Below are 22,952 nucleotides of genomic sequence, written 5' to 3' on the forward strand. Positions count from 1 at the left end.
CCCTGCAGGCAGCCAGGGAGGAGCCCAAGCTGGTGCCGCACCGCTCGCGCTCATCCTAGCCCGCTGCACCTGCCACTGCCACTCAGTAGCGCTGCCGAGGAGTCGGGAGAGGCTCCTGCCCCACAGCTGTGCTCGCCAGCCATGAGCGCACTGACCCAGAAGCTGAATGGCGGTGTGGGAGCGACTGACCACCAGGGGGCAGCTCCTGCATTGAGTGTCTGCCCCTGGTGGTCAGTGTGTGTTATAGTGACTGGTCAACTAGTTGTAATGGTAGCTTAGGCTTTTATATATGTAAATAGTGTGCATACCCTAAATAATAAAGCGGTGATATGCAAATTGACTGTCATGCCCTCGCACAAAGATGGCCACCTTCATGTCGCCACAAGATGGTCGGCAGGGGAGGGCAGTTGGGGGTGACCGGGCCGGCAGGGGAGGGCAGTTGTGGGTGACCGGGCCGGCAGGGGAGGGCAGCTGAGGGCGACCGGGCCAGCAAGGGAGCAGGTAGGTGTCAATCAGGCTGGCAGGGGAGTGGTTAGGGGGTGATCAGGCAGAGGCAGTTAGGGGCAGTCATGTGGTTGGGAGCCAGTGGTCCTGGATTGTGAGAAGGATGTCTGACTGCCGGTTTAGGCCTGATCTCATGATTAAACCATCAGTTGGACATCCCCCAAGGGATGAGGATGCAGGCTGGGCTGAGGGACACCCCGCCCCCAGTGCATGAATTTCATGCACTGGGCCTCTAGTCTATAATAATAAAAAGGTAATATGTTAATTAGACCGGACGTCCTTCTGGATGAAACTGGGGCTGGTAGGGAAGCCCGGGTCCCAGGTGCCAGAGGGAAGCCAGTGCCGGCAGCCAGGGGAAGGAAGGCCTACTCTTGCACAAATTCGTGCATCAGGCTTCTAGTACATATATAAAATGACATATAACTATGTATATAGTGAAGCAAAAATAAGAAAACCAAAGGATAGACATTTTAGCACAGACTGTGATGATACTAGTGCTAATAAAGATAGCTCAAGTAAGCCAAAACCTATTTTGAAGGTAGCACAGTGACAAGACAATGCAATTAAGAAAGCTCTGTGAGAGCTGTTCCTAAAATAGGTTTTTTTAAAAAGCTATTCAGTGGCCTTTGTTCTTTTAGCTGATTATAGAAATCTGCATCAAAAAGGCTTTTTAAAACTTCATTTCATTGATGCTGATGGTATTGTCCCTTCTGCTTTGTTCCTAATAAAAGGCATAAAACCGCCCTAGCCGGTTTGGCTCAGTGGATAGAGCATTGGCCTGTGGACTGAAAGGTCCCGGGTTCGATTCTGGTCAAGGGCACATGCCTGGGTTGCAGGTTCGATCCCCAGTGGGGGCTGTGCGGGAGGCAGCCGATCAATGATTCTCTCTCATCATTGATGTTTCTCTCTCTCTATCCCTCTCCATTCCTCTCTGAAATAAATAAAATATATTTTTTAAAAAAAAGGCATAAACCCAAGTGTACCTATTCAATACAAAGGTTACACAATTAAAATGTGCATTTTCTTATTTTAAACTCTATACATTCTACAAAATTTTATATAGTACACTAGAGGCCCAGTGCATGAAATTCATGCACAGGTAGGGTCCCTAGGCCTGGTGGGCGATCAGGTCCGATCAGGTTCCTCACCTCCCGGCCTCCCCGCCTCCTCCTTCCCTCGCTCCCTCAGCCTGCCACTGCAGCTGGTCACCTACCATGTTCTACGGCCCCCGCCCCTTAGTGGTCAGCGCACATCATAGCGAGCAATAGAACTCCTGGTTGAACTCCCAAGGGGACAATTTGCATATTAGCTTTTTATTATATAGGATGCTTTCACAATGAATATAGAGCAGGTGGTCAGCAACTATTGTTTCCTTTTTTTTTATTATCACCACCCTGCTAGCAACTGTTAGGACAAAGACTGAAGAGATAAGATTACTTCTAAATGAGATTAAAGAACTTGTGTTTACTTCATGCCCCAGAGAGTTATTAGAGAATTTCAATTTCTGATAATACATGGATATGTAGAACTATTAAAGAATAGATGCAACACAAATCAGTCTTCTCACATTCCCTTACAATAAATCCTCAAAGAAAGTTTCACCCCAAACTTAACTGAAGATTGCATGAAGGAACTTTAAAAGAAAAACAAGCAACCTAAGAATGGTTTGGAGGTAGAAATCTACCACAGATGGTCATTTTTAAATGTTTTCTATTTCTGAGATGTGTGGGTGGGTGTGACAACATTTCTTTGGAATAAAAAAAGAGAAATCATATAGAGTATTGAGATAGATGATTTATGCAGACACCAAAAGCAACTTTTTAAAATTAATAAGTTTTCAAAGATTTCAATTATACAGTGGAAATAATTCAAATTTAAATCATACTTCCCCCAAAGCTTCAATCCTAAGCCAAGAATTTTAGACAAACCAAAGAGGAGTTAAAATGAACTGTTACAGCCTATCTAATCATTTAAAAGGATAATGATCAAATAGAAACAAAAGGCTTCCATAGACATTTCCTCTTCCAATTGAATATAGTAAATTTTCCTAATTTGATAAATCCAATCTAAATAAAAACATAAGGGAGATGTTCTGCTTACACTTCCCCACATTATGAGTTTAGGGTCATGGTTTTCAAATTGTGTCACACAGGAGCCCCTCTTGAAGGGGTTCGGGACCACCGTGGGGGCCCCAGAGAATCACAGAAGAAACAAAGCATTATTTTCTGTTTTCTCTACTGGGATTCAGCACATAAGTACAGATCTTTTAAAAAAAGGACTGGCAACTTATAAAGTATGAAAAATCACATTTACCTGGGCATATAGTGCATAGCCTTCAGCACACCTGGGAAATTTCTTTATGACCTCTTCAAACCCTTTCATAGCTGCTTGGATTTGTGAAGAATTGTTTCCTGTATATGCCTGGCGATACTGTTTAAAAAAATCAAAACAAGTCTGTTAAATCAAGGATTCAAAACTCATGGAATGTTAACATATTATAAAAGTTACACAAAATTACATAAATATTTCCAGAAAGACAGGTGTTATGCTAACATAATTTGCTGCATCTACAAGGGTAACAAGGAAGCCCTGGTTGGTGTTGTTCAGTGGTTAGAGCAACCGTGGATGTTCATGAGAAGGGGGCATTCTAATGTGTCAGAACTTAACTTTGCATATATATGGGGGAGTTTTAAACCTTATTTATTATCACTTTACTACAATGTTATGTTACTTTATCTAATATCATTTTTCACCTATAATATACAGGACAGACCGCAATTACGATGATGGTTCCCATAAGATTATAATGGAGCTGAAAAACTCCTACTGCCGAGTGACTTAGCCACCCCAACATCATGATGCAATGCATTACGCATTTGTGACAATGCTGGTGTAAACAAACCTGTGTGCTACTAGTCATGTAAAAGTATAGCACATACAATTATGTACAGCACATAACACTTGATACTGATAATAAACAACTATGTTACTGATTTATATATTTAAAAGACTAAACACTTTATCATTATCTTTGAGTACAGTCTTTCTACTTAAAAAAGTTTGCTGTCAAAAGTACATATGCCGTGTTATGCAGGGTGCAGCCTCATAGACCTCAAATTTACTGCATCTCTTAAACTGCATAATTTTCTGGTGCTTGATTCAACACCATGTTCTTTTATTCAGTAACCTGCTGTACAGGTTTGCAGCCTAGAAGGAATGGGCTATACCAGCGGTCGGCAAACTGCGGCTCGTGAGCCACATGCAGCTCTTTGGCCCCTTGAGTGTGGCTCTTCCTAAGCCTTAGGAGTACCCTAATGAAGTTAATAACAATGTACCTACCTATATAGTTTAAGTTTAAAAAATTTGGCTCTCAAAAGAAATTTCAATCGTTGTATTGTAGATATTTGGCTCTGTTGACTAATGAGTTTGCTGACCACTGGACTATACCATATAGCCTAGGTGTTTAGTAGGCTATGCCACTTAGGTTTGTGTAAATGTTCTGTGATATTCGCACAATAACAAAATCACTTAAAGACACATTCCTCAGAATGTATCCTTATTGTTAAGCAGTGCCTAACTGTAAATGTGTTTGTGATCTAAAAGGAAAATTATTTTAGGACTCAAACTATAGAGTGTGGACGAAAAGGAGCCACACACTAAACCTGGCGAGCTCAGGGGAGGCCTGTGTGAGACCTAAAGTATCCACATAGGATGGTCTGAAATTAAAACTTTCTAATTAAAAGCAGTTTATGGTGGGTAGTCATGTCCAAAGATGGTATTTTTCCCTAACAAAGGTCAATCTTCACCTTAACTGAGCTTGTCTGTTTTCTCTGCATCTAGAATAGCATGCTGACAAACATGCCTTTGCAATAACAAAGTAATTTCCTTTTTTCTGGATCCCTCAAGCATCATGTTAATTGTTGACTCTTAACTACCCTGTATCCAGCTATGTAAAAGATGTGTCTATCATTTTACTTTTCATCTAATCCCAGAGGTTTCCCCACTTTGTTTTCTCCAGTCTCCTTCATCCTTCATCTATCATCAATGAATTCCATGTAACCCATATGGTAATGTACAAGGAAGGTGCAAAACCACCATTTTCCAAAGCATTTTCTCAATCTGTTGAGATTTTGCTTCCTGGCAATTGTCAGTTTGGCTCAAATAAACTCATAAAAATTCTTACAGGTTTGGACATTTCCTATGGTTCACAAGAGCTACTGAAGTACCTCATTTCACTATAAATTGAATTATTTTACTTGATTTTCAGCATTTCTGATTATTAATAGCTTTACAAAGGCGAGATGAAATTGCAGTTAATGTAGTGTCACGATTGCAGTTATTAGTTCCTCAAAATGCTTTTGTTCTCTGTACTAGTTTATGGTGGAGGAACAGGAAGAACAGTGCTATACAGGGGAGCATGAAAATCAGGGATAAACATCTATCAAGATGAACTCAAATAATACAGCCAGAGAAATACAGAAGGAGTATCTCAATTCATGTATGTATACATTTCTTTCTCTAAACTAACTTGTTTTCCCCCTATGGGTATCCTTTGGGGGGAAAAAGAAAAAGATGATTTTAGAGCAGCCGTGGGCAAACTACGGCCCACGGGCCAGATCTGGCCTGTCTGAAATGAATAAAACTAAAAAAAACACACAAAAAAAACGACTGTACCCTTTTATGTAATGATGTTTACTTTGAATGTATATTAGTTCACACAAACACTCCATCCATGCTTTTGCTCCGGTCCAGTTTAAGAACCCATTGTGGCCCTCGAGTCAAAACGTTTGCCCACCCCTGTTTTATAGACAATGAGGGAAGTAAAAATGATGTGTAGGAATATAAAAAGAAAGCAGAACCTACCAATGCAAAGCATTTCTGCGCTTGTGCCAGAGCAGACTCAGGTCTTAATCTAATACATTCATCAAAATCTGCCACTGCTTCTTCAACTTGATCAAGTAGTATTTTCAGCTAAGAAAAAACACACCACACACATAACTAAACACAACTCAAAATAATAAGTGCACCCACCCCCAGTTAAGAGACGTACTGTCTCTTATCAAAGCTCAGTATAATGCTAATAGCATATAGTAATTATTCAATATAGAATTACTTTCTAAAACAATAAACTAGAAAATCTTGTAATTTTAAAGGAAAGCTTCTACAACTTAAAACTAGTGTCCAATTTCTTAAAAAGCACTATAAGCCCACCATTTTTGCACTGCAATTTTGACCACTCTTAAACAAGAAACCTTTTCTTCTAGAAAGATAGACATTTCTGTACTTTCACATTTCAAAGCAAATCAGATCATCCAATAATTACCTTTCAAATTAACCTTAAGATACTATCAGTAAGGATCAAAATGTCAGGAATTTTAAGAGTGTTATTTAAGGGTTTCTTCTTCAAATCCTTCTTCAGACAGAAATATTAGGTACAATTCTCCATTAGAACTTCAGCATTTCTGTTATTATATGGATAGTCCATACTTTCTACCATAATGCGTTCCACCAAGTCATGTTAAACAAGCAGATTAAAAAGCCATGCTTTCCCCAGATGAGGCTAAAACTGGGAACTGTTTATTTCAATATATATATATATATATATTTTTTTTTTTTACTAAAAACCAAATATGCAGGTTGTAAATCTCCAACAAGATTTTTTTTTTTTTTTGGTATTGTTTGGATAGTCCAGGCTAACTACTTCTTGACCGCAAGAAGCCCACAAAAACCATTGTGTTGCTTCTGGCATTAATTCAAAATGCTCATTAAATGTTTTTAATGTTCTACTCATTGAAAACCTATGAATCAGAAACACCTGAAAAACAAACTTAACCTGGCAAGCCAATATCTGTAGCCTTCCTTTTCTTCTTTTTAATAAGTAAATACTGATATTATAAGGACAAATGTTCAAGAGACTGTGATAATTTGTTCAGAACTATCAGAATTGATATAAGAAAACTTTAAGACATTCTCAAATATGGGTATCAAATTCCTCAATCCAAGGTCAGAACTCCTGGTAAGGAAACAGATGTACCTGTCCTCGGTGATGATAAACGTCTGCATTCTGCGGATCAATGTCAGCAGCCATGTTAAAATCCTGAGTGGATAACAAAGGCTGCTGCTGTTGCATGTACATGCTGCCTCTTTTGATGAGTGCATTTGCTCGAAGCTACATGCCACAAATGAGAAAGGGTCATCATTACTACTTTTTATTCCAATGTAGTTTAAAAACAAACAAACAAACAAACAAACAAACAAACAAATAGCTGTATTGAGATATAATTCACATACCACAAAGCTCACTCATTTAAAGTCAGTTGTTTTCAGTATATTCAGAGTTGTGCAACTATCACCACTATCTAACTCCAGAATCTCATCATCATCCCCAAAAGAAACTTTATACATATTAGCAGTTACTTCTCATTTCCTCTCTAATCCATCAATCTACTTTCTATCTCTATGAATTTGTATATTCTGGACATTTCATTAAAATGGAATGGCTTCTTTCACTTAGTATAATATTTTCAATGTTCATCTGTGTTATAGCATGTTATCAGTACTTCATTCTTTTTTATGGCTGAATATTATTCTACTAGAGGCCCAATGCATGAAATTCGTGCAAGAGTAGGCCTTCCTTCCCCCGGCTTCCCTCTGGCACCCGGGACCCCGGCTTCATATGGAAGGTCATCCGGAAGGACATCTGGTATAATTAGCATATTATGCTTTTATTATTACAGATTGTATACCACTTTTCTTTATCAGCTCATCCCTTGATGGACATTTGAGCTGCTTCCACTTTTTGGCTATCATGAATAATGCTGCTATGAACATTCATGTACAAGTTTTTGTGTTGCCATATATATTGATTTCTCTTGGGTATATGTCTAGGAGAGGAATTGCTGGGTCATATTGTAACTCTGTTAAACTTATCAATAATAAACTCCCAAACTAATTTCCAAAAGGATTTTTAGTATTTTACATTCCTGCCAGCAATGTATGACAGTTTCAATTTCTTTACAACCCTAATCAATACTTCTCACTGCCCACTTTCTGACTATAGTCATCCTAGTGAGTGTGAAGTGAAATTTCATTGTGATTTGGATTTGAATTTTCCTAAGCGTTAATGATGCTGAGCATCTTTTCCTGTCCATATTGGCCATTTTAATATACTAGAGGCCCAATGCACGAAATTTGTGCAAGGGTCTTGGCCCGCCACTGAGGCTTTGTCCAGAAGGAAGGACATCCGGACTTATTAGGATATTATGCTTTTATTATTATAGATTCTTTAGAGAAAATGTCTATTCAGAGCCTTTACCTGTCTTTAAATTGAATTGTTTTAGGAAGAAGAGTTAATTCTGGATACACGCCCCTTATCAGATATAGAATTTTTATTTCCTCACATTCTGTGCAATGTGTTTTCTCTTTTTTGATGGCATCCTTTCAATCAAAAAAGTTTAAAATTTTGATGAAGTCTTTTTTTTATTGCTGTTACTTGTGTTTTTGGTGTCATAACTAAGAAATCACTACATAATCCAACTGGTTTTTTTTCTTAGAGTTTTATAGTTTTAGCTCTTACATTTAGGTCTTTGATTCATTTGAGTTAATTTTTGTACATGGCATATGATAGACATCAATACTATTTGCCATTCAAACAAAAAGTCATGATCATAATAAAGCAAGATACAGAGATCCCCAAAACTCTTTCAAGACAAAACTACATATGTCTTCCTGAATGAAATGAACAGGAATGTTCCCACATTTTAACAAGAACACCTAACAACATATTTGTAATCAGTAGGAAAATCATTAGGAAATAAAATTAAAAATATTACTTAGGGTATCTTCAATTTTAAAATTTCATTTTTATTTATTTATTTATTTTTTTAAAATATATTTTATTGATTTTTACAGAGAGGAAGGGAGAGGGATAGAGAGTTAGAAACATCAATGAGAGAGAAACATCGACCAGCTGCCTCCTGCACACTCCCTACTGGGGATGTACCCGCAACCAAGGTACATACCCTTGACCGGAATCGAACCTGGGACCTTTCAGTCTGCAGGCCGATGCTCCATCCACTGAGCCAAACTGGTTTGGCTTAAAATTTCATTTTAAAAGAAACTAAACAAATACTGTTATAATTACTTTTGTTTACAAAAAGTTTAGATATTTATTGACAAATACTTAAGTCTTTATAACAACTTTTATAAATGAATGATTTCTTTGTAGGTGGAAAAAGCCAGAGTTTACTTAATTTCATGAGGAAACAGGTCAGAGTGAGCAAATTGGTAAGGAAGAGAGTTAGCTGGTGGCTGAGTTCTGTCATGTTATACTTCGTAGAGAGCTCTCAAAATTCAACAGTATGTAGTTATGAAAATAACTACATACACATAAGAACACTTGGAAAATGAAAAGCTATTCCAATGACACACTGCAAAACTTCTGGTATATTTCAGTACTTATATCATATTTTTAGAACCTCTATTTTTCTTCATGTTAAAGATAAAAAATTACTGGCATCATAAAATCTTTCAGAATATATTATTAAATGTGTTTATTTTTATTAAATGCACTTTAAACCTTGTACTACCTGTAGCATATTACTTACAGCATTACCTACACCCTTATCCTGACCAAATATAGTCCATTACATAGGCCAGTGATGGCGAACCTATGACATGCGAACTCCTTTTTTTGGTTCATTTTTCTTTGTTAACTGGCATTTAAATACATAAAATAAATATCAAAAATGTAAATCTTTGTTTTACTATGGTTGCAAATATCAAAAATTTTCTATATGTGACACGGCACCAGAGTTAAGTTAAGGTTTTTCAAAATGCTGACACGCCGAGCTCAAAAGGTTCGCCATCACTGACATAGGCAGTGCTACAAACGAGAAGTGAAGCTACCAAATGCTATAGAAAAAATGTTTTTCCTTTCCTAGCTAAAAATAAACATCATTGATATTTATATTGCAGTTTCATTACACCAACTCAATCTTCATTAGGTGTAGTTTCTTCCAAAGCGAAAGTAGCCTTCTGGAGAATGACAACTGAAATGCCAAAATTTTGGCAAAACATCAAAAGCCTCATTTTACTAATTTTTGCACACGCACAAAAGCACATTTTAAAAACGTACCTTCACATTAGCTTCTTTCAAACTGATGACCTTGTCTAAATCTGGTTTAGCTGCGTTGGCATTGCCAATAAGCAGGTAGAAGGTAGCTCGTAGTAATAATGCTTCTGCCATGTATTTGCCTTGAGCATCTATTTCTTTTGAGCATTCACTTATGATTTTGTCATAGTTTTCTTCTTCCATGTATTGTTTGGCCTTTAAATATCCAGAGCTGAAAATAAAAATGAACATAGGAAATCATTTACGAAGAGAAGATGAAATGCTAAAACTTGCCACATTTAGTACACCTGAGTTAAGAAAATGTCCATTTCCCCTTAACGAGCTAGTCGGCCAGTGTGGGACAGCAGCAGGGCAAGAGGTAATGGGAATCTTGATACAGACTGAGATTTTCTTGATGCCTTGAAGAATTTTTAAAAAGGAATCAGCAGTCAGTGGCAGAAACCTGCGGTTACTGCCCAAGCTTCAACATTTAAACACATGAAATGAAAAGGGCAAGTCTTATTCACTTTCTTATCTGTGGCACATTGATGGCATGCAACAGTTATTTTATGACTAACAGAAAGGACAGAGAAATACTATATAAAAAAGGCTAATATGCAAATCGACCAAACCGTGGAACAACCAGTCACTATGACATGCACTGACCACCAGGGGGCAGACACTCAATGCAGGAGCTGCCCCCTGGTGGTCAGTGCACTCCCACAGGGAGAGCGCCGCTCAGCCAGAAGCCAGGCTTTCGGCTGGCAAACATAGCAGTGGTGGGGGAGCCTCTCCCGCCTCCGTGGCAGTTTGATATCCCTTGAGGGCTCCCAGACTGAGACAGGGCGCAGGCCAAGCTGAACCTCCACCACTCCCCAGCCCCCCAAGTACACGAATTTCATGCACTAGGCCTCTAGTAGGAAATAACTCAGCTCAGGGCCACAGAAGCCCAGGGAAGAGGTGTGACCAAAGCTGTGCTTTGTAAAGATGAGCAAGGGAACAAGACTAGAAGCAGAGAAATTATCTGCAAGGCTCTCATCCAGAAGTGTTGTTTTACTCGTAAGAACAGACCTAGAAAGAATAGGTGGAAATATCAAAGAAGCAAATTTAAAGGTAGATTCTCCCATAAAAGAAACTTTAAAGACATCCTTCCCTACTTCTTAAAATTCAGTGACCACAATATCATTATTCATCTAAGATGATGGCTATTATCAAGGGCGCTTACAGGAGAGATTTCTTCGAACTGAAAAGGAATTTATAATAGATGAGCTTATAAGGGGTATTATAAACAAAGTATTGTAAATGAAAGTGCATTTTCTCATTCCACTTGTTATATATTTTGAATAGAGAAAACTGGCAAATGACTTAAGAGTTGTTGGTCAAGCCTGGATGGTGTGGCTCAGTGGTTGAGCATTGACCTATGAACCAGGAGATCATGGTTTGATTCACAGTCAGGGAACATGCCTGGGTTGTGGGTTTGAACCCCAGTGTTGGGCATGCAGAGCACAGCCAATCGATGATTCTCTCTCATCATTGATGTTTCTATACCTCTCCCTCTCCTGTCCTCTCTGAAATCAATAAAAACACATATTTTTAAAAAGTTGTTGGTCAAAATCCTACGAATTCTATGCTAATAACCTTCCCTACAGTCACATTCTAAAACCCCCTTATACTCTAGTTTTGTTCCTCAGGTCACCAGGCTAAGAAAACATAATTATTAAATCAGTATGGAAATAATAATGGCTCCTACTTATTGAGAACCTAAGTGCATGCTCACAAATATAACCTTTAAACCTCACAATAACCCTCAAAGGTAAGTATTATCAGCCCCAGTTAAAAAATGATGAAGCTAAGGTTCAGAGTAAAATGGGATTCAAAAACTTAGGCCCAATTCCAGCTAGTGTTCTGGCGAGAGGTAGCTATGTCCTGCCACCTCAATGTAACTTTTAGAATAATGGTATTAACATCATTGTAGTTTTTCTGGGACAATGACCTTTTTCCTAACCAGAAGAGGAAATTATTGGCATCATTTTAAACATTTACTTCCCAACAACAATCTTCTGAAAAGACTGGGTATCAACTAACTAAGATTTTAACATCTTAGTACCATTATGCATAGTATCTTCCTCCTTAAAAGGTGGCCAACAATGCTGGAAAAATTGGGAGATAGATCTCTTTCCTGGACCCAGAGAGAATTATGCTAAGTGAAATAAGCCAGTCAGAGAAAGACAGTGCCATATGATTTCACATACGTATGGCATCTAATGAATAAAACTAACAAAGAAAACCGAAACAGACTCATAAAATACAGACAACAGGCTGACAATGTTAGAAGGGAAGGAGGCCAGGGGGCCAGGTGAAAAAGGTAAAGGGATTAAGCAAAAAACACTAAATTCATAGACACAGACGACAGTATGGTGATTACCAGAGGGAAAGAGGAGTCGAAAGGGGTGTAGGGGGAATAAATGGTGATGGAATGAGACTTGACTTGGGTGGTGAACACACAATACAATATACAGATGATGTATTATAGAATTGTACACCAGAAAACTACATAATTTTATTAACCAGTAACCCCAATGAATTAAAATAAAATAAAAAGCTGGTTAAGAGACTCTTAAAAAAAGAACAAAGAGCAATCTGTTTCCTTAAACATTCTAATCTGTTATAGATGCAAAACTATGCTTTGCTATAAAAATATTTCCTTTTCTTCCAAATTCATTTAGAAATGTTATTTTGGTAACAATATTGTACCTTTTACTGGAGAGGACAGCTAGCTTTAACATCAAAACACAAGTACTGATAAAGACAAAAGGACAAGCAGGCTAGCTGGCTTATGTACTAGACTGATCTCCAGTTGTAAACATGGCATCCTATACTGTTCTCCACAAGAGCAAACACAAGAAGCCTAGAGAATGGCATTTTCCCAGGCAAGCAGAAAAAAACCTTGAAGAAAGTCATTTTTGGGTACTCCTAAGCATCTCAGTTTATAAATTATAAACTTCCCAGCACTAAACATTTGGATATTCAACTACATAATAATTTTTAAGTTAGTGTCCCTATTTGAATACAGTTGAGCGCCTCACTCACTGGGAATTCTCTTGAGAATATCACCAGGACCCTAAAAGCAGGGCAAACTCCTGCCAGTAAAACCTTAAACCAACAGCGAAATAACTCTCAGGGTGTAATAGACACATGTGAGGCCGAAACCAGTTTGGCTCAGTGGATAGTGTTGGCTTGCGGACTGAAAGGTCCCAGGTTCGATTCCGGTCAAGGGCATGTACCTGGGTTGCGGGCACATCCCCAGTGGGGGATGTGCAGGAGGCAGCTGATAGATGTTTCTCTCTCATCGATGTTTCTAACTCTCTGTCTCTCTCCTTTCCTCTCTGTAAAAAATCAATAAAATATTAAAAAAAAAAAGACACATGTGAGAAGAGAAGTATTTTTATTATAACAATGCTATCATGATATTTAAATTTTTTTTAGAGGAGTCAGAGCTCCATTTATGCACGTAAAAAACAAAAACAAGCCCTAGCTGATTTGGCTCAGAGGACAGAGTGTTGACCTGTGCACTGAAGAGCCCAGGTTCGATTCTGGTCAAGGGCACATGCCCAGGTTGTGGACCTGATTTCCTAGTGTGGGGCATGCAGAAGGCAGCTGATTAATCATTCTCTCTCATCTTTGATGTTTCTATCTCTCTCTCCCTCTCCCTCCCTTTCTGAAATCAATAAAAATATATTTTAAAAAAACACAAATAAAACAAAACCAAAAAATCTCCCCCAGCCCAGCCAGTGTGGCTCAGTAGTTGAGTCGACCCAAGAATCAGGTCACAGTTCGATTCCTGGTCAGGGCTTGATTCATCTAAGATTCAGCAGGGGATGTGTAGAAGGCAGCCAATCAATGATTGCCTCTCATCATTGATGTTTCTCTCTCTCTCCCTTCCTCTCTGTGTGAAATCATTGAAACACATTATACATATATATATAAAATCTCCCTCAAAACAATAAGCAGATACTATACTTAACACACTTACTTTTCTTTCACTTCTAAAACCTCCCCTTCCTTGTCTTTATCTTCATCGGACTTCTCTCCTTTAAGCATGGGCTGAGAAATTATATCATCCGTGAAAGAACTGAAGTAAGATTTGATAAACTGTGGAGATGGCATCAGAGGTTCACGATTCTGAAATTTAATTATGTTTAAATACATCAAAATGAGAAAACACAAACCAAAAAACCACACATTTTACAACACTGAGAATGACATAAAAATTTGAATCTCTTTTTTAAATAACTGAGGAATATTAGGTTCAATGCCACAAGACAGCAGAAATGGTAAAGCTGTCAGCCCTAGCTGTTCAAAGCAGGTTTTAAGTGAGAACACTTCCCCTCTCCAAAGATGTAAAATGTTAAGAACTCTTAGAACCACTCATTAGCCAGCGTGGCTCCATGGTTGAACGTCGACCTATGAACCAGGAGGTGGTTCAATTCAGGGCATATGCCCGGTTTGTCGGCTTGATCTCCAGTGTAGGGCATGCAGGAGGCAGGATGTCAATGATTCTCTCTCATCGTTGTTTCTATCTCCCTCTCCCTTCTCCTTTCCTCTCTGAAATATATATATATATACCCCATTCACTAAAAGTAAAAGAAGGTAAAATCTGGAATCCAGGAGGCAAATAACTGCTGAGTTAAAATGATATCCTTCTGGTCCCTGTCCTAGACGACTAGCATCCCAGTTTACCACTCAAGACCATGTCTTACAAATGCGTTGACATGTAAAGTCCACATCCCATGGGCCTACATTGGTCCTCTGTACTTCATCTGAACATCTCCATTAGAGTAGGTGCCAATTGAAAGCCAGATGAGATCACATTTCCTGTTTAAATTATTGCTTTTTGGCATGGCAAACTCACTCGTAATCTCATAATTATAGGAGTATTTTGTTTTTCCTTGTAGTACAACTAAGATGATAAAGTTTTAAAAGAAGAGAGAAGAGGAAGTAACAGCCAAAGGGCTTTCATAACATATATTGGATCCTTTATGTACAAAACTCAACCCAAAATTTTTTAAATGAAAATATAGTATTTTAAAATGTATATCAAATATCATTGTTGCCCTGACTGGTTTGGCTCAGTGGATAGAGCATCGGCCTGCAGACTCAAGGGTCCCAGGTTCGATTACGGTCAAGGGCATGTACCTTGGTTGCGGGCACATACCCAGTGGGGAATGTGCAGGAGGCAGCTCATCGATGTTTCTCTCTCATCGATGTTTCTGACTCTCTCTATCCCTCTCCCTTCCTCTCTGTAAAAAATCAATAAAATATATTTTTTAAAAAAATCATTGTTATTTTGGTAGATTTTTTTTGAGAACATATTTTTATTATTATTTCAGAGAGGGAGAGGGAGAAAGAGATAGAAACATCAATGATGAGAGAGGATCATTGATTGGCTGCCTCCTGCACGCTCCAAACTGGGGGTCGAGCCCGCAACCCGGGCATGTGCACTGACCTGGAATCAAACTGTGACCTCCTGGTTCATAGGTCGACGCTTAACCACTGAGCCATGCGAGCTGGGCTATATTGATAGATTTAATATCTGTGTGTGAAGGAGAAAAATAAGGAATCTAGTATGTAAGTAGATGATCTAATCTAGGATAGATGAGATTGGAAAAGAAGGAAACTAAATAGGAAATCAAAGGGAAAAACCTATCTTTGCTCTCTCTGGGGGAGAGATTGAGTATGCCTTAATTTAGGATTATACAAATAAATATTTAAGTCAAATGATAATCCATCAAGTGACAAATATGCCCAATGTCAGTATTTCACTAAAGATTTCGAGTAGGAATATGTAGTGATGATCATTTAGCATTTTAGGGGAAAAGCTTAAATAGAAATTTAAATAGCACTTTTGGAGGCCAAGTAAATAATGTCTTTTAGTTTTCTATTTCTGAGTAGAAAAGAACTATCACCACCTCCCTGCCTTCCCCAGGGATACAAATTTAAATAAAGACAATGTTACAATTAATGGACTTAAGTATCAAAGGAATAAGATGTAAATTCTAGCTCTGCCACTTATGAGCTTATGTGACCTTGCACCTGTCATTTTTAGTTTTCTCATCTCTAAAATGGCAACAAAATACTTGCCTTATTTATCTTACAGGGTTGTTGTAAAAATCAAAACAGTAATATAAAGTATTTTGTGATTTATAAAGTGACATACAACCAGATTAGAAAATACACCTGGAAAATGATATGGAGTCTGTAAATGTAGGTTACCTTATATTTTCTTACCACCCTTCAATTCAACCAGTACAATTCCTCAACAGTAATCCTACCTAATGGAGGGAATATGCAAATTGACCATCACGCTATAACAAGATGGCTGCGCCCACAGCAAAGGCGGGCATCCTGACAAGATGGCTGCACCCACAGCGGAGGCCGAGTTCCCATAACGAGCCTTAATGAGCAATCAGCAGGGACCTGAGGCTGCGTGGCGCTGGGCCAGGGCAAGGCACCTGAGGCTGCGACCCCCGCCTGGTGGAGCTTGACAGGGAATCTCAGGCCACCCCCCCCCCCCCGCCTGGCAGGGCTTGATGGGGGACCTCAGGCCACGTCCTCTGGCCTGGGGCCAGGGGACCTCAAGGTGCGCCCCCTGCCCCAGTGCCAGGCCAGACAACCTGAGGCCATGCCCCCCACTCGGTGGGGCTTGACGGGGGTGGGGCCAACTGGGTCTGGGTCTCGTGCGATTTTGGGGCGCATGTGGGTGGGCGGGGATTTGACTCTCGTTCCCGTGGTGTGCCCCAAACTCTGACAGGAGGAAGATTTTCATATACATTTTACTAATTTTCTTTCATTTCTGACACTTCTATTACAGAGAAAGGGCAAATAGCAATATTAACATATTTCCTCTCATTAATTCCCTTTTAATGTGCACAAATTTCGTGCACTGGGTCACTAGTATTATATAAGTAAACACAAAGAAACCAGGTTCCTTTAAGATTCCATTTTACAGTGTTTTAAGGAACACCAGTTCTATAAAGTGCTCAATGAGAGACAAAGGATCATTAGTTTAAAGAGACTGAGAACCACTACATCTATATTCCTCTTACAGATTCATAACTCATCTGAGCATATGAAAGTTCTACCATGATGAAAGCTGTTTTAACTGTTTAACTCAGCTAATATTTGAAAATGGTAAGTTAAAAATATACACAACTTGTTAAAATTATTATTATTTTTTTTAAAAAGCGAGTTATTATTAAAGAAAAAAGGAACAACTGTTAAATTACTGACATTTAGCAGAAAATCTCTAGGGATATTTAGTGATGACTGTGGTACTCCCATACCACTCTACTCATATTCTTCCCTGGCACTTAACCATATGATGCCTTTTATACTTATCATGGTTTCCCTCACTAAACTATAATTCCGTAAGGGCAAGGACCAGTCTTTGTATCCACTCTTCTAAAATGCCCACCATGGAACTTTGGTCAATAAATGTTTCTTGAATTAAACTATCTATTACTGAATGCTTAAAATTAATAGCTACTTATATAGTACAACTTTTAAAAACTTTAATGATATAAAACGGGAATTGGCAATTTTTTTCTGTAAAAGGCCTGAGAGTAAATATTTAGTCAATATTTGTGACAGCCTCTGTCACAACCACTCGGCTCTGCTGTGGTAGCTTAAAAGCAGCCAAAAATAATGTGTGAGCAGCTGAGTTCCAATAAAACATTTATAAAAACAAATGGCAGATGAGATTTGGCCTGTGGGCCATTTGACAATTCCTAATATAGACAAATTCTTTCAATGTTCTCCAGGTTCAATACTGGACACAGCCTACATCTTATTTTAAAAAAGATAAGCCACAAAATACCAAGTTAAAAGGAAAAATAAATATAATCCAGATCTAATTGCAGTTATCATTACCATCATGCTCAAGCTTAAACACTATATATTAGAAATGACCACTCACAATGTATAATCACCCTCTATTAACCAACTCAGATTAATTTACCTTGTATTTTTCTTTGGCTTTTTCTTTTCCAAGAAGTTTAAGAACTTTATCAGCTAACAGCATGCTTTGTTGATTTTGGAACCCTTCTAATATACACACAGCAGTGACGTCTAGAAATAATTGAAAAATAAAGTATGAAATTACTGTGAAGATGATTAGCAGCATCAAATGGGCACAATCTTAACACAGAAAGCGAAACTAAATTCATAGCTGTATGTGGCTATCAATTTCATTTTCAATAAATTGATTCCTAAATTTTATTTTATATATTCTATGACCAAATTCAAAGCTCAGAAAGTCACTCCACTTCTATGGGATTCACTTTCCTCACCTGGAAGTGAAAGAGACTGTAGTGCATGATTTGTGATGTTTCGCACTGCACTAACATTTTACATAGCAAATAAAACGAATTCAGGAGCATTCTCTTTGGGCCAGTAACTATAGGCTAAATTAACATAAGGAGGCGCTCTCACATCTGGTCTTTTTTATAGGCCTCAGAGTTATTATTTCCAGAGCCATCTTGCCAAGGCTCTCAATTAAATATACTTCAAAATACCATTTTCATCTGGTCATGCCATAGTTCCCAGATATATTAGTTTGTAATTTAAAAGATCAGTGATTTCTTAATCTACTAACTTTTCATTCAAAGTACTAAAACAATGGCTGTTCCCTTTTTCTGAACTCACTTTCTTACAATTCCAAATCCTCTCTTCTCCAAAGAAGTCTTTCTGCTATTATGCTCCCAAAAGCCTGGCTAGTGCCAGTATCAATGTCTTTTTTCCATCCCATTTTTCCTATTAAAATCCATTTAACCATCTCTTTATAAATTATCTATGAATAACTTCAAGATTTCATTCAAAACTCAGAATTCTCTTTTCCAAAGCAATACACTTCCACCCACCACCAAAGTTCATGACACCATGAAACAGTGATGGTGAACCTATGACATGCATGTCAGAGGTGATACGCGAACTTATTTTTTTGGTTGATTTTTCTTTGTTAAATGGCATTTAAATATATAAAATAGATATCAAAAATATAAATCTTTGTTTTACTATGGTTGCAAATATCAAAAAATTTCTATATGTGACACGGCACCAGAGTTAAGTTAGGGTTTTTCAAAATGCTGACATGCCGAGCTCAAAAGGTTCGCCATCACTGCCATTAAACTTCAAATTTTTCTGAAATGTTCTGTAAACCACTCTCACTTGGTAATGCAGGTTTTTAAAAATAAAACAGCACTTTTAAGTAATAATACTATTAAAAATAATTATGGCCCTAGCCGATCTGGCTCAGTGGATAGAGCATGAGTCCCAGATTCAATTCTGGTCAAGGGCATATGCCTGGGTTGCAGGCTTGATTCCCAGTGGGGGGCGGGCAGGAGGCAACTCATCAATGATTCTCCCTCATCATTGATGTTTCTATCTCTCTTTCTCCCTCTCCCTTCCTCTCTGAAATCAATAAAAATAAATTTAAAAAAAATAATAATAATTATGGCTAGCCCAGCTGGTGTGGCTCAGTGGCTGAGCGTCAACCCATGAACTAGGAGGTAATGGTTCGATACCCAGTTAGGGAACATGTCTGGGTTGAGGGCTCAGTCTACAGTAGGGGGCGTGTAGGAGGCACTGAGGGCATGTAGGAGGCAGCCAATTGGATGGTTCTCTCTCTCTCTCTCTCTCTCTCCTTTGTTTCTCTGAAATCAATAAAATAATATCTATTTTTTAAACAAATAATAATTATGGGTAAATCTTCTGAGTGTTTTATGTTTTTAATTATGTAAGATTTAAATGTGCATTGGAGAACAATTTTAGATGGTAGAAATTACACTTTGGTTTAGCTCCACGTCACCCAGAAGAATGTACTTTAAAACCCAGTGGTCTAGCCCTGGCTGGTTCTGCTCAGTGGATAAAGCATTGGCCTGCGAACTAAAAGGTCCCAGGCTCGATTCTGGTCAAGGGCACATGCCCGGATTGTGGGCTCGATCCCTTATGGGGGACTTGCAGGAGGCAGCTGATCCATGATACTCTCTCATCATGGATGTTTCTATCTCTCCCTCTTCCTTCCTCTCTGAAATCAATAAAACATATCTTAAAAATACCAACACAAATGTACTGTATAAACAAACAAACAAATAAAAAACCCAGTGGTCTATACTATAATTGAAATTTTGGTACCAGAATATTTATAGTATTTACTAAGAATGGCAGTTTCACTTCATGCTATGTACTAATTACGTAATGTCTAATTGGGTATAAAATGATGTTTGAAAAATACTGAGGGCAAAATAAAATTTTCTTTTAATGAGTCATTTCAAAATTATTTCAGATTTATATATGATATTAACCGAAAACATGTAGAATCTTAGAAAAACTACCACTTACTAAAACTCCTGATTTTTTACTCATGGAATTACACTGATGCTCATTAGTTGCCAAGTTTAAAATGTATGGTGTATTAAATCCGAATCATAATAATCATTTAATTCCATAAATGGACAGAGATAATACTCAAATATCAGCTATCTCAGTTTAAACCAGAAAACAAAGTCTCAATTGGGAAGGAGTTGAACTTTTAAATACAACTGATTTCTCTACTTACAGGCAGAGTTTCATATAAATTTACCAATGATTACAAAACCATTAATTTTCACATGGAAACACAAAAATATCCTCACCTTCTAAACATTCCTTCTTATTGTCTAGCTTCTCGTGGGCTTTTGCACGTCTAAAGAGAGCTTTCACATATTTGGGATTAAGTTCAACAGCCTTTGTACAATCTTGTGCCACCTCTTTCCATTTTTGCTGCAATTGAAAGTAATTTTTAAGTCACACTAAAGCACTGTTTGACAGAAATCAGTTTTCCAAACTTAACAGGCTGAGTGTTAAGAGTCTGACAATAGAAAAAAGTATTTTCAATACATATAAAGAATATCTATAGCTCATATAAATATCTCTAATAAAGATAAGCAAGGACGTACAGAAGGCCGAGAGATGCAAATCAAAACAACAACGCAGTACCATCTCACACCTGTCAGAATGGCTATCATTAACAAATCAACAAACAACAAGTGCTGGCGAGGATGTGGAGAAAAAGGAACCCCCTTGCACTGCTGGTGGGCATGCAGACTGGTACAGCCACTGTGGAAAACAGTATGGTATTTCCTCAAAAAGTTAAAAATGGAACTCCCATTTGACCCACTGATCCCACTTCTAGGAATATATCCCAAGAAACCAGAAACACCAATTAGAAAGGATACAATAGCTAAGATTTGGAAATAGCCAAAGTGCCCATCAGCAAATGAGTGGATAAGAAAACTGTGGTACATCTACATAATGGAATACTACGTTGCTATAAAAAAGAAGGAACTTTTACCATTTGCAACAGCATGGATGGAACTGGAAAGCATTATGCTAAGTTAAATAAGCCAGTCAGAGAAAGATAAATATCACATGATCTCATTCATATGTGGGATATAATGATCAACATAAACTGATGAACAAAAATAGATCCAGGGACAAGGGGCAGGGGAGGGAGTTAAAGAGCAACCAAAGGACTTGTAAGCTTGTATGTTAGCATAACCAATGGACACAGACACTAGGGCGGTGGTGGGGCTTGCCCTCGGGGGTGGGAGTGGATGGGGGGTGTCAACTGGGGAAAAAGGAGACATGTAATACTTTAAATAATAAAAGAATAAAAAAGATAAGCAAACTGATTTTTAAAAACACTAGGCAAAGGACATACTTAGGCCAACTTTCTACCACCAAATCTACAAACCTTCCTGCATCTATGCGCCCATATCTTCTTCTTCCTGCCTGCTAGAACTGAGGAAGCGCCCTTCTTTATCAAAGGCCAACCCTCCACTTATGGATCTGCACTCTCTTCACTTTAGGGACTCCACTCTATTAGCCAATCTACCTCTCCATCAATCTGCCCCCTCTACTGAAACATTCCCATGAGCATCTTTTAAAAACCCTCCACTGATTCCATAAATCCCTGCAGCTTTTACCCCATTCTTCAGCTCCTCTTTACTGCCAAACTCCAAAGAGTTGCCACTCTAACTGACTTCACCTACCTCACTGGCTCCTCCTTCACAATTTCCTTCACTAAATTTTCCCTCTACGTGATCTCTATATGCTGGAATAGTCAAGGCCTCATCGCTTTCCCTAGGTCAGTGGTCGGCAAACCGCGGCTCGGCTCTTTGGCCCCTTGACCGTGGCTCTTCCACAAAATACCACGTAAGGGAGCGCAGGTACAGTGCGATTGAAACTTCGTGGCCCATGCGCAGAAGTCGGTTTTCAGCCTGGGCGAGTCTATTTTGAAGAAGTGGCATTAGAAGAAATGGGGGTACTTTCACTGAGGTCGACCCCTCAGATTGAGGACTTTTTAGCAAAGGCCAGCTTAGGAGTACCCTAATTAAATTAATAACAATGTACCTACCTATATAGTTTAAGTTTAAAAAATTTGGCTCTCAAAAGAAATTTAAATCGTTGTACTGTTGATATTTGGCTCTGTTGACTAATGAGTTTGCTGACCACTGCCCTAGGTGATCACATCTATTGTCCTGGTATTACATAACATCTAAAACTAAATGATTCCCAAGTATATTGCTTTAGCCCAAACCGCTCTCCTAAAATAGACATTTCTCAAGTCAACTGTCTACTTAGCTGTCCATGCCTTCCCAACCCATCGTTACTAAAATTCCTGCTTCTATTCACCCTTCACATCCAATGCTGTTGGGTTTCAGCTTTCCTTCATGGCTCATCTAGGCTACTACAACATCCTTAGTTGGTCTCCCTGCCTCCACCCTTGCCTTCCTCCAATATAGTCTTGACAGAATGGCAAAAGCAACAGATGATGTTCCTGCTCTACTTAAAACCCTTAAATATTTCCCATTATACTCAGAATCAAATCCAAACTCTTCACCACTGCAAGGCTTTGCTTGATCTGGCCTCTGCTATTTCTCCCAATTTCATCTCTTTATATTCCAGGATCCTTCATACTTCATTAATCACACCAAATTCTTCCCTGCCTCAAATTACACATAGCGTTTCCACTATTTGTAACACTCTCTTCCCTACTTTTCTATGCACCAATTCCATCTCCAGTCATTCTTCTATTATAGAATCATGTGTCTTTCAAAGCATTTAGCAAAATGTCATTTAGTAGTTCATTGTTTAGCTGTAAAGTTCTATGCATAATTATTTGCTTTTATATAGACTCAGCTCCTGCCATAGTAACCTTCCATATATGACACAGTTAATAAAATTTGGTTGAACAAATAAACACAGAGAATACAAATGCCCAATAAGCATAGAAAAG

General features: G+C 38.4%; 1 protein-coding gene across 1 annotated transcript in view; it reads right to left on the reverse strand.

Annotated features, from left to right (window-relative positions):
- Positions 1-22,952, reverse strand: part of TOMM70 (translocase of outer mitochondrial membrane 70) — a gene marked incomplete at its 5' end in the record, with an annotated part of 44,658 nt that overhangs the window by 6,787 nt on the left and 14,919 nt on the right. Inside the window, 7 exons of the mRNA XM_081086742.1 lie at positions 2,818-2,934; positions 5,368-5,475; positions 6,539-6,673; positions 9,641-9,848; positions 13,650-13,798; positions 17,634-17,743; positions 20,308-20,434. Of these exons, the coding sequence (XP_080942868.1) occupies positions 2,818-2,934; positions 5,368-5,475; positions 6,539-6,673; positions 9,641-9,848; positions 13,650-13,798; positions 17,634-17,743; positions 20,308-20,434 (954 nt within the window). The remainder of the gene's footprint in view (positions 1-2,817; positions 2,935-5,367; positions 5,476-6,538; positions 6,674-9,640; positions 9,849-13,649; positions 13,799-17,633; positions 17,744-20,307; positions 20,435-22,952) is intronic.

The sequence above is a fragment of the Myotis nattereri genome (assembly GCF_964212035.1).
Source record: "Myotis nattereri genome assembly, chromosome: 3".
Classification (NCBI taxonomy): domain Eukaryota; kingdom Metazoa; phylum Chordata; class Mammalia; order Chiroptera; family Vespertilionidae; genus Myotis; species Myotis nattereri.